Here is an 18,561-nt window from a genome sequence, read left to right as displayed (position 1 = left end):
TACAGTGTACGCGACGCGCGACAACAATAACTTAGGTGTCTAAGGAGGAACATTGTTTACCTGAGAGCTGTTCTCATCTGCAAATGCTGAGATCCGGATTCGCTTGTAGTCTCCTCTTAATAAAAGACGCGGCTCTAGTTGCTGGTGATTGTCTTGTCTCTACAGATTTGGTAAGTGAGCGACCAGTGCTCTTTGTTTATTCAGTTCGTATTTTATTCGTATCAAACAAACTATTGCACCGAGTGTAAACAAGTTAGCACTAACAGTTACAACCAAACTATAACCTCGTGTTGGATTTTGTGACCGGAATAACACACGCGGCTTTCTGACGCTACCTGCCGTGTGCATCTAAGTTTTCGGGAAATGCTGAGTTTTTTTTTCTCTCATTCGCCGTGCGGTATCAAACATTGCATGAAAAATACACGCTTAGAGCAGATCCTCGAATCAAATATCTCGTTTGTCGGGAGGGACATGAATGAATTCCCTGAATGAAAGAGCCAAACTGCAGTAAAGTCCACCATTTAATAATTTGGCAAATAATTCGACTACAGATGTCCATGTAAACACAGTCACATTGTCCGCTGTGGTTGTGTGTTTTGACTCTGAAAGTCAGCGCACCCAAATACACACTCCCACACCAAGCTTCTTTTCTTCCTCCGACACTCCCCCCTAAACAGAGCTGGACACGCCCACTTTTCTGACTTTTTCCAAAGTAGAGGTGTGAAAACACCCTGCTGAAACGAGGGGGTTTCATGGCCCTTTAATGCAGACCCACAGAGATAGCGTGCAGAAGTATAAATGCACAGCTACGCACGTTACATGCGCCGAGGGTTACGCCGGTCACTTGACGCAGAAGTATAGACTGATTTAACGCGGCTGCCATTTTCAAAAGCGAAATCGAGGCTGCGGTGGGAAGAAAACCTGAAGTATCATTGGGAGTTACATAGGAAAGTTGTGTAACTGGCTGTATATCTTATTAGCGAAGATAAAGTGACACAGATTTATCATTTCTCCGCCTTCCGGGTAACCCGAAGGTCCGTTCTGAATGAATGGTGAATGTAAAAAGGGATAGAGCTTATTTTCAGCTAAGTTAAGGGAAATGGCACTAGTTAGCTAACGTTTTCTTTCCCAAACACCCGTTTTAGATGCCATTCCTCAAACTCGAGTTAATAAACTGATTCTTTCACTATATTAGACTTGTCACGATACTGAATTAAAAGAAAAACCGGCAATTTCGCGCTAACATTTAAGGCAATGTTGATGGCGTTCTTAAAACAGCGCTGATTTGCCATTGTGTTCACGTGTTCAACAGAAATGATTGTGATTGGCCGAGAAGGTCATCAGTTCACCCACCGCTGTATACTGAGCACAAACACAGACGAGCCGAGCGATCTGCTTGATGACTCGACTGATCTTGACGACTGCTTCGCGCTCCAGTCCGTGTATCTGTGTTTGCACTGGGTGAAGAGCGGTAAACTGAGTGCAAACCAAACACAGATACACGGAGAAGGAAGCGCGAAGCCGTGAAGATCAAAATTTAAGTGTAATGAACAGTGTTTAAACACAGAGTTTATTATTTGCAATCTTCGAAAAGCCTATAGGAAAATCCTACGGGGATTTTATCGAGGGAACCAGTTTTATGCTAGCAGCCGATTAGCCTACAAAGTGACGTCATAGTTCCTCCACTCTAATACATTCAAAACACAAATGAGTACATTAAAGTACACATTTTTAAAACTACCTAGTAAATTGCAATTCCTGAGAAAAAGTACTCAATTACAGTAATTTGAGTATTTGTAATTAGTTACTTTACACCACCGCTTAATGTAGAGAAATAATTAAAAATGTAGTGTCTTTTCTTACTGTAAATAAACATCAACAGAATAAACAACGAGCACAACGCTGATCAGCATTCCTTTTATTTATATACTTGATTATACAGTTCATCAAAAGTAATTTCCTAAAACAAATGCATCAAATATATATATATATATACTGTATATATATAATACAAATCTTGAAATAACAGACACATTCAAAACACCTGTCGAGTATTGTGGTGTACAAACTATACAGTGCAAACTATAAAAATCATGTCAGTCCGAGTGAAGCACTGGGATAAAAAGTGAAAGTGTTACGTGCAAACGCTTGCAGTGTTAAGATTAAAATACAGGTTCAAATTCAATTCTGAACAATATACAGCGTTTGATTATTATTATGCAGCGACTTGCCACATACTGTATATATATATATACAAAAATCAAATCCATAAATAAAAAAATAAAACGCATTCATACACTTTAAGATATTTAGTACAGCATTCACACTCAGATTGGGAACATTTAGTATAGTAGGTTTTCATATAAAGTGCAGATAATATCCCTTTATGCAGAAATTAAAGCATATTTCAATGCATTTATCTGCTTGTTTAATATTTGTCTGGGTGTGAAGATTCAAAGTTTGACATTTGATTATACAGTGACTTTATATTAATATAACAAATAAATAAAATAGCTTAACCTAAAGCTGCAAAATCTTGAGAGAAATTAAAACAAATTAAGCAAAAGATGCTTTTCTCGCTTGGAGTTTTTGTCTTGTTTTAGTCCAAATATCTAAAAAGTGTTTATATCAAGAAGCATTTTCTAGACAAGCACAACATATAGTCTTGTTTTCTCAATTAATGTCAAAATAAGTGAGTTTTTACTGCAAAATATTTATATATCACAAAATGTTTATGCAATTTTGCTAAATGTTTTCATAATACGGCAAAATGTTTTTGAAATATTGCTAAATGTTTGTCCAGTATCACAAAATGTGTAAAATATCACAAAATGTTTATGCAATACCACAAAATGTTTTCGGAATATGGCAACATGTTTCTGAAATATAGCAAAATGATTTTCCCATATTGCAAAATGTTTATATAGTATCCCAAAATGTTTATGCAATATTTCAAAATTTGTTGTAATATCACAAAATTTTTATGCAATATTCGCAAAATTTGTTACAATATCACAAAGTTTTTATCCAATATTCGCAAAATGTTTATGCAATATATCAATGTTTTCGTAAAATTCCAATGTTTATGCAATATTGCAAACTGTTTAGAATATTTAAAAATGTTTATAATATTGTAAAACGTTCATGCAATTTCGCAAAATTTGTAAAATGTCACAAAATATTTATGTAATATCCCCAAATTTTTATAGTATCACAAAATGTTTATGCAGTATCGCAAAATGTTTATGCAATATCCCAAAATTGTTAGAATATCACAATGTTTATGCAATATCGCAAATGTTTATGCAATATCCCCCAATTTTTTTTAAATGTCACAAAATGTTTATGCAATATCTCATTATTTTTGTAATATGCCAAGATTGTTTATGTGCAGATTGTTTATGCAATTTGAATATTAAAAAATGTTTATGCAATATTGCTTGACGCTTTTGTAATATCACAAAATGTTTATGCAATATCGCAAATCGGTTATGCAATCTCCCCAAATTTTTATAATATCCTAAAATGTTTATGCAGTATGATAAAATGTTTATGCGATATCCCCAAGTTTTAATATCACAAAATGTTTATGCAATATCGCTAAATGTTTATGCAATATCCCCAAATTTGTATAATATCCTCAAACTTTTATGCAGTATCACAAAATGTTTATAATGTCGCAGAATGTTAAATCAATATCAATGTCACAAAATGTGTACGCAATATTGCTAAACTTTTTTGTAATATGGCAAAATGTTTATGGAATATCACAAAATGTTTATCCAGTATCACAAAATTAGTAAGATATCAGAAAAGGTTTACGCAACATCCCAAATTTGTTAAACTACTCCAAAATGTTTCTGCAATATTGCTAAATGTTCTCGTAATATGGCAACATCTTTATGGAAAATTGCAAACTGTTTATTCATTACCGCAAAATGCAGTTTCCCAAAATGTTTATGCAATATCCTAACATTTGTAAAATATCACAAAGAATGTTTATGCAATATTACCAAATGTTTATGATATTACTAAATGTTTATGTAATATTACAAATTGTTCATGCAATATCCCAAAATGTGTAAAATATCCAAAATGTTTCTGTAATATTGTTAAATGTTTCGTAATGTGGCAAAATGTTTATAAAATATCGCAAAATGTTTATCCAGTACCAAAAAAAAAATGTTTTTGCAATATGCTAAAATGGTTATGCAATATTTCAAAATTTGAAAAATATCACAAAATGTTTATGCATTTTTGCTTGTTTTAAGAAAAAACTAACTTAATTTTGGCATATTATTTCTCAAAACAAGACAACATTGTTGTCTTGTCTAGAAAATGCTTTTTGATTTAAGAGTTTTACAATATTTGGACAAGAAACAAGACATCAATTAAGTAAGAAAAGCATTTTTTTTTTTTGCAGTGTTTGTACAAACACTTGAGATATTTGAAGGTTTGAACTATAATATTATCGAAAAATGAAGCAGATGCACAAATCTCCCCTCACATTATGACGTCAGGCGATTAATATTACAACCTTTGCGACCGTAAATGAGCAAACAAACTCTTCAGACGTGTGTTTTATCATTATTGCTAGCAGGATTTATGACGGAAGCTTTTCTAGACTAAAGATTCGGAAAACAAGTGATTCTGTTGTTAAAAAAAAATACTTTATTTCCAGTGAGTAGATGAAGCTGGCATTATTATTAATATTATTATTATTATTATTATTATTATTATAGCGTTTGGTTAAAAGTTCCTAAATGTACATATATGTTATGCATATGTATTTAATAATAGCTACATGTGAGACTATGCAAACCTTGGCGCAACAGTGACATCGTACATGAACGATGGTTGTTTTTGTGTGTCCTGTGCTGATCTGTTAATTTACAATCAATGCATATCGCTTACTATCAGTTTTCCCAGAAATGTTTTTTAATGTTTGAGTGCGTTTAGTTTTTTTTTACAATACATATACAGTTGAAGTCAAAAATATTAGTCCTTTTTATATATGTCCCCAGTTTTTTTTCAACACTTTCTAAACAGTAGTTTCAATAACTAATTTCTCACTAATAAACTGATTTCTTTTATCTTTGCCATGATGACAGCACATAATATTTGACTAGAGATTTTTCAAGACACTAATATTCAGCTTAAAGTGACATTTAAAGGCTTACAGTAACTAGGTTAATTAGGCAAGTTAGGGTAATTAGGCAAATTTTTGTATAATGATGGTTTGTTCTGTAGTTTATTGGAAAACAAAGATTGCTTAAGGGGGCTAATAATATTGACCTTAAAAATGTTTTTAAAAAATTAAAAACTGCTTTTACTATTGCTGAAATAAAACCCTTAAGACTTTCTATAGAATAAAAAACATTAGGAAAAATCTGTTAAACATCATTTGGGATTTTTATTATTATTATTTTTTCTTATTTATTTTGTGTTGTCACATGTCATTTATGTACACTGGAAGCTTCTGTTGCCAAAACAAATTCCTTGTGTGTGTAAAGTACACTTGGCAATAAAACTGAATCTGATATCACAGGAGGGGGCGAATACTTGTGACTTCAACTGTATGAAGAGTTCAATTGATTTTGCAGTTGTACTCCTCAATACTCAATGTAAAAAATTCAGCTTGAAAATTACTACTAAGCTTCAGTTTTATTAAAGAAGTGAATTGTTTAGTTGGTATGTAGTATTTATTTGTATGTATATATATATATGTATGTATATATATATATATATATATATATATATATATATATATATATATATATATATATATATATATATATATATATATATATATGTATATATATATATATATATATATATGTATATATATATATATATGTATATATATATATATATATATGTATATATATATATATATATATGTATATATATATATATATGTATATATATATATATATGTATATATATATATGTATATATATATATGTGTATATGTATATATATATATGTATACGTATATATATATGTATATATATATATATATATATATGTATATATATATATATGTATGTATGTATGTATGTATATATATATATATATATATATATATATATATATATATATATATATATATATATATATATATATGTATGTATGTATGTATGTATGTATGTATGTATGTATGTATGTATGTATGTATGTATGTATGTATGTATATATATATATATATATATATATATATATATATATATATATATATATATATATGTATGTATGTATATGTATATATATATGTATGTATGTATGTATGTATGTATGTAAATAAATATGATTTTTTTTGCTAATAAACTCTTCATAAATAAATGAATAAATAAATATGCACACATCTGTGCCAAAAAAATTAAAAATAGAGAAATAATAAAAAATTAAATAAATACTTGAGACTAAATGAAGCTACTGATGACCTTTTTTAGCCTGACCTCACAAAGAAACATAAGTACTGCACGTTTTGTCAGTTTAGTGACTAATTTGTATGAATTCATATGTTCAGTCGTACGAAAATGTACGATTTTAAAAAGTACGCGTGGCACAAAACCCCACCCCTTAACCGAACCGTTTTTAGAGGATGAGCAAATCGTACTAAACTGTACAAATTCATACGAATCAGCCACTAAATCAAAAAGTTACGAATTGCCGTGAGATTGCGATGATAAAAATATATACTTTGTCATTTTTTGTGTAAATAGTAATATATATCTGTATATATAATCAATGTTTTGTAACAACATCATTAACAAAACGGTGATATCATTCATAATAATATTATTTAACAAAATTCATGTGTTAATGTTTAACATCTTTGACATATTGCCAACTAAAATAGTCTCCCTCAAATTATGTTGTATTTATCTAAAAAATTAAAAGTAACCGTTTTTACACTGCAAAATATTCTTTCCTTGTCTTAGTCCGAATATCTAAACATGTTAATGTCAAGAACCATTTTCTAGACACGTTCAAAAAATATGTCAAATCGAAGTGAGGTTTTCATTAAAACAAGCAAAATAATCTGTCAATGTTTTAAGCAAAATAATCTTATTTCAAAGCGAAGACGAGATTAAATTGCTCTTCCCACTGGCGGATGATTATTTTGCTCGTTTTAAAGAAAAGCTCGAACTTAATTCTGATATTATTTCAGATAATGCTTGTCCTGATTGAAGAATTTGTAGATATCTTGACTAGAAGCAAGACAAAAACTCTAAGAAAAGCATTTTTTGCAGTGTAACTCTAGTGAAAAATTGGGTCACACTTTAAAGTAAGGTTATATCAGTTAGTGCATTTACTAAAATTAATGAACAATACATTTATTACAGTATTTGTTCATGTATTTGTTACACTGTAAAAAAAAAGAAATCCTTAATTTTACAGTTTATTTCCAACAGCTAGGATGCCGAAAATAAACCGTAAGATAATGGCTGTTAATTTAGAGAAACTTACTGTAAAATAACAGAGGTTGAATTACAGAAATTTACCAAAAATTTAAACTTAAGTAAATTTCTGTAATTTAACAACCGTTATTTTACGTTTTTACTGAAATTTACTTTTTTTTTTTTTTTTTTTACAGTGTAGTTAATGAAAATACAGTACAGTTTTTCATAAATCATGTTAACTCACAGTGCATTGACTAATGTAAACAAGCATGAATTTGGATGTTAAAGCTGCAGTAGGTGATTGTCTTCAGAAACATGTCTTGTGCTGGTTGAAAGTCTCTTCACATTCCAATAGTACAGATTAAATGATCCAAGTGTAATTATATGAATTTTAATATTCTGGATAAGGCATAAGACTAAAAAATTTTCATGCGATTAAATATTGTCCATAATGCTGATAAGTAGCCCAAATTGTCTGTCAACAAATGTAGATTTGTACATCTGCACCGGTTCAAGCAGATCTGCAGTTTGTGCGTGCACACGAGAGAGTGACAGCGGTGAAAACAAAGGCTAAATCAAAACTTTTTCAAATCCTGAATCAATATTGGAGTTACTTTTGGACGCTGGAGGACGGATGACACCATGGCATACCTGTCAAACAAGTTTTTCCTCTGGATTCTCCTGTATTTTACAGTTCTATCCCGCTATCAGGCGAAGCAGTGGCGCAATAGGTAGTGCTGTTGCCTCACAGCAAGAAGGTCGCTGGGTTGCTGGATTGAGCCTCGGCTCAGTTGGCGTTTCTGTGTGGAGTTTGCATGTTCTCCCTGCGTTCACATGGGTTTCCTCCGGGTGCTCCGGTTTCCCCCACAGTCCAAAGACATGCGGTACAGGTGAATTGGGTAGGCTAAATTGTCCGTAGTGTATGAGTGTGTGTGTGTGGATGTTTCCCAGGGATGGGCTGCGTAAAAACTTGCTGGTTAAGTTGCCGGTTCATTCCGCTGTGGCGACCCCAGATTAATAAAGGAACAAGGAATGAATATTCCGCTATCATCCTGTAAAGGTATTTTCCCGTATTTTCAATCTTTCACTGAAGGGTGGCAAATAAACAAAAAGAGCCATTCCTCCATATACTTAACCGATACCGCTGAACCACTACAGGACGCCCCTTGCTCTTAAGTGTGAATCTGTTCTGTGCTTTTTTTTTTTTTTTTAGGCATTAAAACACTTTTAGATAGATATAAAAAAGGAGAAATTCCCTCCCTTTTCATTACAGGCGTCTTTGCCCCTCCTATGCAATCCTCAAAACAGTCATGTAGCAGTGCGTGACTGTCAGCTGACATTCTCCATAGTGACAAATAGACGATGTTTCCCAAACAGATTCTGTACATGTCATTTGAAGCGGAGCGAAAGTGGACACTGGTTTTTGGATGCATATTTGAACACACATATGATATACACTAGGGATGCCACGGTTCTCAATATAATATTGAACCCAGGCCCGTGCAGAGACCGTCCAAAGGGCATGTGCAGGATAAATTTTTTGGAGAGAGAGAGGGGGGGGGGGTGTTGTTGTTGCGCGCGTACTGAAGAGCGGTGTTGTCGCGCGTCTACTGAAGGGCGGGACCGAGGGTGTGCCGCGTCGCGGGGGCAGTTTTGATCATTTTGGAAGGGCACTTTCTATCCAAGACTAAAAAGGGCATGTGCACTGCACAGGTTGAGCCCTATGTGTGCACGTGCCTGATTGAACCATATGGTACGACCTACACGGTTCAATATGCGCTTGTGAATTGTGGTTTTCTCTGTTTAGCGTTTAAATAATTTATGTGCGTTTTATATCTCCCCGAATTGACTGTGTGTGCCTCTAAATCCATGAGCTGAGATGAGGAAACTCCTCCCAGTGAGTAAATATCCAATCACTATGCTCTAGAGTTAGGGGGCGCTTGACCAAGCGGTGAAGTGAGGCGGAGGCAACAATACAAGGAAGCACCGGCGAAGTGAGACAACAGTACGAGAAAGCACCGACGTCTTTCTAATCTGCGGTGTGAGGACATTTCGGTTTTGCCGGTAAGTATAATGCTAATAAAAGAAATAACAGTGTTCAAAAAATAATTGTGTGCAAGCATTGTTTTACACGTATAACCATGACTGCACATCTGCAGTGCCATCACCTAGAAGTATCACTGTCTGAAGACTGTAACTGTGCTAGATACAGTGCTTAATTTGTGAACTGCGAGGTCCCGGAACAGATCGGGGTAACTGATCCGGTATGTTACCCGAGGATAAAGGGGTATTGCGGACGAAAGTGAAGAGGGTTGCCAAGAAAGTGAATAGCGAATGGGGGAGGAGGGCAGTTGAGGAGGGAAATCTGTAAAATGAGGTACAGGATCAGATTTCAAAGGTTACGGAGCCGCAGTGTTCTGGAACTAATTTGGCCCTGGCTAGATATCATACAGTTTTTCATTGGGAATTGTAGTATTATAAAGTACTCTAAAGTTTTCCAACTGGCGAATGACGTGATTGTGGCGAGGGGGCGTGGCTGAGAGCCGTGGGAACGGAGTGAGGCCACCGCTTAAGTGGATACACCTGCGGTGCGCACCTGCTTCGGATCCCACGGAAGGAGCTCTGGACGATAAAAGGAGGAACGATGGCAGAGGAAGCCGAGAGAGGACCGGGCCCGGACATATTTTACTTTTGCTTTCACGGAGCTGCCGTCCGTTTGTTTTGGTTTAGACGGCAGCCTCCGTGAGGAGCTGCCCGTCACTGTTATTAATAAATTATTTTAAAACTACGTCGGTTCTCCGCCTCCTTCTTCCCGGTGGGCTAAGGGCCGTGAACTTTATTACAGTGGTGTCAAAACCCAGGAGAAGGAGGGACGCGTTGTCCAGATGCCCTTGCCGCTGAGAGAGGGGACGAGTGTTCGGGAGTTAACCCGAGTGGGGGAGAAACCCGTTCGTCTGCCCAGAGTGCCAGGGCGGCCTGAGGCTGGCGAGGAAAGGATCTGCCTGCTGCCGTCTCCCAGCATGGGGAGGAGCAGGGGACGCGGGGCTCAACACCGGAGGGGAAAGTGCTGAAGGGAGCCATCCCACAGAACCCGGGGGAGTCGCCGCGATCCGCCATGATGCTAGAGCCTGCATTCGTCCACCGAAGCGGGAGCGGAGCAGGAGACCAGAGATGCCGCCAGCCAGCCAGAAGAACCGCCGCCGGACGCCAGAAGACGGACGGGTGGATAGATTCCTCCATAGGGCTCCCAGCACGTCGTTGCATCTCTCAGCTGGTGGAGGACCGAGTGGCAGCATGTCTGGAGAAACGAACCCCAATTTTTTTTTTCTTTTTCCTCTCTCCCCTTTCTCGGTCTACTCTGTCTTTCCTTCTTTTTTTTTTCCATCTCTTTTTCTCTCGGCCCGTCTCATATAGGTCTCGCAGGTGCTGTGGCGCCAAACCCTTTTACTTTTGCTTTCAGTTTGTTGTTTGTCCGTTTGTTTTGGCCGTCACTGTTATTAATAAATTATTTTAAAACTACGTCGGTTTTCCGCCTCCTTCCCGGCGGCCAAAGGGCCGTGAACTTTATTACAGTGATCTAGTGGGTTGTCTACGGTCATCTTTATGGTGCACATTCATGATTTCAGGAGGCGTGGCTTTGGACGGCAGCGGAGGTATTGTATTTTCAAAGATATTATTCTAAGCGTTGGTATTTTGGCAGATCACCTACTGCACCTTTAACTAAGTCTAATAGCTTAATAAATGCATTAGTAAATGTTGAACTGTTTAGTAAATGCTGTACAAGTATTGTTCTTATCTAGGTCATGTTAGTAAATATATTTACTAATGACACCTTTTTGCAAAGTGTGACCAAATTGTGGTATAAATTAGAAATTAATGCAAGTTAGAAGTCTGACTTCGGTGGCCCACACAACACTGTTAACACATGCTAGAGTGTCAATACTGTGATGTTAAATGATAATGACTTGCTGATCAGTATCCTGAGCATTACTCCAGTGTAAAAGTGTGCAGTTTAAAAGTAGTATTGCCGTCAGTCTAAAGGAGAGATTTACTTCCTAATAATGGAAGTGTTTTTCTGGATCTTCCTCTGCAGCAGGAAGTGAACACTGTACAAAAATATCTGTTAGTTATTTGCAGTTTCTTGTAATTCATGTTTTTATCGGTTGATTTCTGCGTCTGAATTGCATTATAGGAACTTAATCTTTCTCCCAACAACTTTAAACCTTGAAGAAAATTGAAAAAGTGACTTTTATGAACATTTGTAATAGTTTAAAGTGATGTATTGTCTGTGATGGTGTTGTATATTAGGCTACAAACATCCTGTTATAAACCACCAGCACATTTTCTGTTATTTTACAGACTTGTTTTGCCATATATACACATTATATTAATTCAAACATCTAAAATGTCAATAAAAGTCACTTTGTTAAACTGTAGAGTTGAATTTTCAACATTAAAAGTCGGTAGAGGAGGGATCAACATCCCATAATGCAATTCACAACCGTAAATAAACTGAAAACATCATTTTATTTGTTCATTTCTGCTTCTGAATTGCATTATGGGACTTTTATCTTTCTCCCAACAACTTTTAACCTTAAATAAAATAAAAAAGTGACTTTTATGAAAGTTTTTAACAGTTTAAAGTGATATATTGTCTGTGTTTGTGTTGTATATTACACTACAAACACCTTGTAATAAACTGCCAGCACATTTTCTGTTATTTTAAAGACTTATTTCTCTATATATGATCTCTTATATGATTTCAACCTACTAAAATGTCAATAAAAGTCACTTTGTTAAACTGTAGAGTTGAATTTTCAACATTAAAAGTGGACAGAGCAGAGATCAGCATCCCATAATGCAATTCACAACCGTAAATAAACACTTGTGAATCGCAAAATATGGAAGCAGTTAATGAGCAGATATTTTTTGACAGTGAATGTTGAGTTGTTTTGCTCTCAGTGCTGCTGGTCGGGTGGTCCGGGTTCAGATGGAGGTGACAGCCGCAGCAGGGGTTTGGAGGTCTGTCTTCCCAGAGGAAGAGTCTGCCTGTTTGTCAAGTCCTGTGTTGATGATGGTGTCCCGTGGATCTGGTTTGGGTTTGAGTTAATGAGATTCGGGCCTGATGAAGAGTCTGTCGAGTTTGGATGGATGCGTGTCATGGCCAGAAACTCAGCGTTCTGAAAAGTAAGAATTTATAGGGGATCTATTATGCAAAAATCACTTTTAAAGGGATCTATCTATCTATCTGTCTGTCTGTCCGTCCGTCCCTGTCTGTCTATCTATCTATCTATCTATCTATTGTTCTATCATTCTATCCATATATCCATCTATCTATCGTTCTATCCGTCTATCCATCTATCCATCCATCCGTCCGTCCGTCCATCTACCCGTCTGTCCATCCATCCATCCATCCATCCATCCATCCATCCATCCCTGTCTGTCTGTCTGTCTGTCTGTCTGTCTGTCTGTCTGTCTGTCTATCTATCTATCTATCTATCTATCTATCTATCTATCTATCTATCTATCTATCTATCTATCTATCTATCTATCTATCTATCTATCTATCTAGTGTTTTATCCATCTCTCGTTCTATCAGTCTATCCGTCCGTCCATCCATCCATCCATCCATCCATCCATCCATCCATCCATCCATCTCTGTCTGTCTGTCTGTCTGTCTGTCTGTCTGTCTATCTATCTATCTATCTATCTATCTATCTATCTATCTATCTATCTATCTATCTATCTATCTAGTGTTTTATCCATCTCTCGTTCTATCAGTCTATCCGTCCGTCCGTCCATCCATCCATCCATCCATCCATCCATCTATTGTTCTATCCATCTATCCATCCGTCCATCCATCCATCCATCCATCCATCTATTGTTCTATCCATCTATCCATCCATCCATCCATCCATCCCTTTCTGTCTGTCTGTCTGTCTGTCTGTCTGTCTGTCTGTCTGTCTGTCTATCTATCTATCTATCTATCTATCTATCTATCTATCTATCTATCTAGTGTTTTATCCATCTCTCGTTCTATCAGTCTATCCGTCCGTCCATCCATCCATCCATCCATCCATCCATCCATCCATCCATCCATCCATCCATCCATCCATCCATCCATCTCTGTCTGTCTGTCTGTCTGTCTGTCTGTCTGTCTGTCTGTCTGTCTGTCTGTCTGTCTGTCTATCTATCTATCTATCTATCTATCTATCTATCTATCTATCTATCTATCTATCTAGTGTTTTATCCATCTCTCGTTCTATCAGTCTATCCGTCCGTCCGTCCATCCATCCATCCATCCATCCATCCATCTATTGTTCTATCCATCTATCCATCCGTCCATCCATCCATCCATCCATCCATCTATTGTTCTATCCATCTATCCATCCATCCATCCATCCATCCATCCCTTTCTGTCTGTCTGTCTGTCTGTCTAGTGTTTTATCCGTCTCTCGTTCTATCAGTCTATCCGTCTGTCTATCCATCCATCTATTTACCTACTGTACCTATAATAGCTAAAGCCCAACATATTCCAAGACTATAAAAAACAAGTGCTGACTGGAGTCTGATGTTACAGTAATTGTATGAAACATAATCAATGTATTCAGCAGGTGGCACTGTATGTCTGGTCGTGTTATCTCATTATTGTTTCTCATTGGATGTCATGTTATCACACACACTGTACTGTAGGTGGCAGTAAAACACTGCTCAGAGTTCTCCAGGACATAAATATGAATTTCTCTAATATAGCTATAGCAATTACTAAAATGAAACTCTAATGAAATAAAGCAAAAAAAAAAAAAGTAGAGCATATGAAATGTAAAGGATAATCTAAGCATAAACTGAAAAGAACACACAATTAAAAGTACAATTAAATAACAATATAAAATTAACAAAACATTCCAGTAGTATTTAAAGGGGCAGTTCACCAGAAAAAAAATACAATTCTGTCATTATTTACTCTCCATTTACTTTTTCCCCCCAAACCTGTTTGACTTCATTTATTCTGTTGAACACAAAAGAGATATTCTGAATATACACTGATATTGACAATAGTATTTGTTTTTTTGGAAGTCAATGGTTTCAGGTTTTCAGCTTACTTCAAACTATCTTCTAAAAAAATAATAAATATTTATAACCACTTGAGGGAAAGTAAATAGTGAGTAAATGTTCATTTGGGTAAAACAGTCCCTTTAAATAATGCTGAAATAAGTTTGTGAAATTCTGCGCATTATTAGAAGCATACGTAATATTGTTGTTGTGTTGTCATAACAATATCTCTTATGATATGACTAATTAGCAAAATGCTATTCTATCAGAAATGTAAAAAATAAACATTTATTTTTGATATACAGTTGAAGTAAGAATTATTAGCCTCCCTGAATTATAAACCCCCTTGTTTATTTTTCCCCCAATTCCTTTTTAATGGAGAGAAGATTTTTTTAACACATTTCTAAACAAACATAATAGTTTTAATAACTCATCTCCAGTAACTGATTTTATCTTTGCCATGATGACAGTAAATAATAGTTGACTAGATATTTTTCAAAACACTTCTATACAGCTTAAAGTGACTTTTAAAGGCTTAACTAGGTTAATTAGGTTAACTAGGCATGTAAGGGTAATTAAGCAAGATATAGTATAATGGTTGAAAAAAATAATAAATAATATTGACCTTAAAATGGTGTTTAAAAAATAAAAAATTGCTTTTATTCAAGCCGAAATTAAACAAATTAGACTTTCTCCAGAAGAAAAAATATTATCAGACATACTGTGAAAATTTCCTTGATCTGTTAAACATTAGACCGGCCCCCCGCCTATTTGAGTTAGAGACCCTTGGTCTACAGAACAAACCACTGTTATACAATGACTTGCCTAATTACCCTAACCTGCCTAATTAACCTAGTTAAGCCTTTAAATGTCATTTTAAGCTGAATACTATTGTCTTGAAGAATATATAGTCAAATATCATGTACTGTCATCATGGCAGAAATAAAATAAATCAGTTATTAGAGATGAGTTATTAACACTATTATGTTAATGTAATAAAGTTCGTTGTGTGGGAAGAAGGAGGCAGTTAACCGACGCAATTTTTAAACTGTTTATTAATAACAGTGACGGCAGCTCCTCAGGAGACTGCCGTCTAAACCAAAACAAATGGACGGCAGCTCCTCACAGAGACTGCTGTCAAACTGAAAGCAAAAGTAAAATATGTCCGGGCCCGGTCCTCTCTCGGCTTCCTCTGCCATCGTTCCTCCTTTTATAGTCCAGAGCTCCTTCCGTTGGATTCGAGGCCGGTGCGCACCGCTGGTGCATCCACTTACGCGGCGGCCTCATTCCGTTCCCACGGCTCTTGGCCACGCCCCCTCGCCACAGTTAAGAAATGTGTTTAAAAAAATTTTTCCGTTAAACAAAATTTGGAGAAAAAATGGAGGAAGGCTAATAATTCTGTCTTCAACTGTAAAACTAATTTAATTTATAGCACTTTTCTGTAATATGTATATTTCATATACTGATATTGTGATAATTGTGCAGGACTAATATGTTGTTCTTCATGTCTGCCTTTCAGGGTGTTTCATGATGTACCTGTGGTGGGGTGTGTGTCTCGGAAGCACTTGGTTGGATTCTGATAGCAGGTCTCTTGTATTCGGCTGTCAGGCTGCTGTAGGCCGGAGGTCCTAAACACGTCTGTCTCTGCAGCAGCGTCAGGATACTCTGAATATCTGACGTCATCTGGTACTCCAACCTGGTGAAACACAAGTGTACAATTTCTGTTTAACAGAAAGATTTTCTTCAACACATTTCTAATCATAATAGTTTTAATAACTCATTTCTAATAACTGATTTATTTTATCTTTGCCATGATAACAGTAAATAATATTTGACTAGATATTTTTCAGACACTTCTATACAGCTTAAAGTGACATTTAAAGGCTTAACTAGGTTAATCAGGGTAACTAGGCAGGTTAGGGTAATTCGGCAAGTTATTGTATAATGGTGGTTTGTTCTGTAGACTATCGAAAAAAACAAATATAGCTTAAAGGGGCTAATAATTTTGTCCTTAAAATATTTTTAATAAATTAAAAACTGCTTTTATTCTAGCTGAAATAAAACAAATAAGACTTTCTCCAGAAGAAAAAAATTCATCAGACATACTGTAAAAAAATCCTTGCTCTGTTAAACATCATTTGGGAAATATTTAAAAAAGAAAGAAAAATTCAGAGGAGGGCGAATGATTCTGACTACAAATGTGTGTGAACAACAGTCACATCAACACATCAACACTCCTATTAGGCAAAGGTGCAGCACAATTATCAAATCTTGTATGACTTTATGTATATGATGAATTATAACACAGCTGTCTAAAATATTTGGTTCTGATTGGTCAGTCGTCACAATTCAATGCATGTTATTCCAAGATAACAATCGCTAAATAACACAGACTCACCAGGGGAATTCAAATCTTCTTAACCGTCAGTGAATACATTCACATCCATATACTTCCACATTCATATGTATCTTACGGTGGCTGAGAGAGCTAAACGTGCTACAATTTAAAAAAATACAGGCAGTTACAAAAAAACACCAGCAAATAAACAGGCAATCTTCATCGGTTTGACAGTATACTTGTTGCAAATCTTCACAACACGAACAAGTTAACAAAATGCGCTGCATTTTCTCACAACACTTGCAAATATAATGGATTTTTTTTTAAATGGAACTAAAGGAATTATAAAGGAATAACTAATGGAATTAAACACAATGGAAATGTTTCAAGGGGACCCTAAAATGTGACGGGACCCGGCTACTTAGGTTATGTTTATTTTGGCTAATAAAGTGCAAAATGAAATGAACATAAAACTGGCCTTTAAAAGATCAACTACATCTTAACTGAGCAATAGTCACAGCATAATAAACATTTCGCAGCAGGGTCCATCATGTTTTAGGGTCCCATTGAAACATTTTCGTTTTGTTCTGTTCTATTTGCAAGTGTTGTGAGAAAATGCAGGCATTTTTGTAACTTGTTTGTATTGTGAGAAAGTATAGTGTTTTTTATGAATTTGTCGAAAATGCAACACTTTTTTTTCTTTATTTGCTGGTGTTTTTTGTAATTGCATGTGTTTTTTAAATTTGCACCACGTTTAGCTCTCTCGGTCACCGTAGTATCTGCTTGTCTATCACACCGCAGTTTTTGACTATTTGGTGCCATCTGAATTAGTGTATACTCCATCAGCTGTTTTCTTTTCTGTCAGCTTCGTGTTTTTGACTGTTTGGCGCCATTTTGTGTCTGCATACTGTGTTTTTGACTGTTGGGCTCCATCTTCTGTCTGAACAATTTGCAGGTTAGTGTATACTGTAGTGTATACAGTGTATACAGCTGTTTTTGTTTCTGTCAGATTCATGTTTTTGATTGTTTGGTGCCATCTTGTGACTGAATAATGTGCAGGTTAGTGTATACTCCATCCAGCCAGTGTAGTTTCTGTCAGATTCATGTTTTTGACTGTTGGGCGCCATCTTGTGTCTGAATAATGTGCAGATTACTGTATACTTCCTCAGCTGTTTTTGTTTCTGTCAGATTTGCGTTTTTTAACTGTTTGGCACCATCTTGTGTCTGAATAATGTGCAGATAAGTATATGCTCCGTTCAACTGGTTTAGCTTCTGTCAGATTTGCGTTTTTTTGACTGTTTGGCGCCATCTTGTGTTTGAATAATGTGCAGGTTAGTGTATACTCCATCCAACCGGTTTATTTTCTGTAAGATTCATGTTTTTGACTGTTTGGCGACACCTTGTGAATTAAACATATTTAGATTAGTAAATGCTCCATTTAACTGGTTTAGATTCTCTCAGATTTGCGTTTTTTAACTGTTTGACGCCATCTTGTTTATTAATTATATTTAGATTAGTATATGCTCTATTCAACTGATTTAGTTCCTTTCAGATTTGCGTTTTTTTACTGTTTGGCGCCATCTTGTGTCTGAACAATTTGCAGGTTAGTGTATACTCCATCAGCTGTTTTAGTTTCTGTCAGATTTGTGTTTTTTAACTGTTTGGCACCATCTTGTGTCTGAATAATGTGCAGATAATTATATGCTCTGTTCAACTGGTTTAGCTTCTGTCAGATTTGCGTTTTTTGACTGTTTGGCGCCATCT

At 35.5% G+C, this 18,561-nt stretch overlaps 2 protein-coding genes across 2 annotated transcripts in view; both read right to left on the bottom strand.

Moving 5' to 3' along the window:
- The window catches only part of ifih1 (interferon induced with helicase C domain 1), a 751,550-nt gene that overhangs the window by 80,894 nt on the left and 652,095 nt on the right, over positions 1–18,561 (bottom strand). The gene's annotated exons all lie outside the window — the stretch shown is intronic.
- The window catches only part of kcnh7b (potassium channel, voltage gated eag related subfamily H, member 7b), a 190,028-nt gene continuing 179,063 nt past the window's right edge, over positions 7,597–18,561 (bottom strand). The window contains 2 exon segments of the mRNA NM_001446944.1: positions 7,597–12,586; positions 15,996–16,155. Of these exon segments, the coding sequence (NP_001433873.1) occupies positions 12,365–12,586; positions 15,996–16,155 (382 nt within the window). The 3' untranslated portion in view covers positions 7,597–12,364.

Source organism: Danio rerio, chromosome 9 (genome assembly GCF_052040795.2).
Source record: "Danio rerio strain M-AB ecotype USA chromosome 9, GRCz13ab, whole genome shotgun sequence".
In the NCBI taxonomy this organism is placed as follows: domain Eukaryota; kingdom Metazoa; phylum Chordata; class Actinopteri; order Cypriniformes; family Danionidae; genus Danio; species Danio rerio.
The sequence above is the reverse complement of the archived record's forward strand: the minus strand, read 5'-3'. Positions and strand labels throughout refer to the sequence as shown.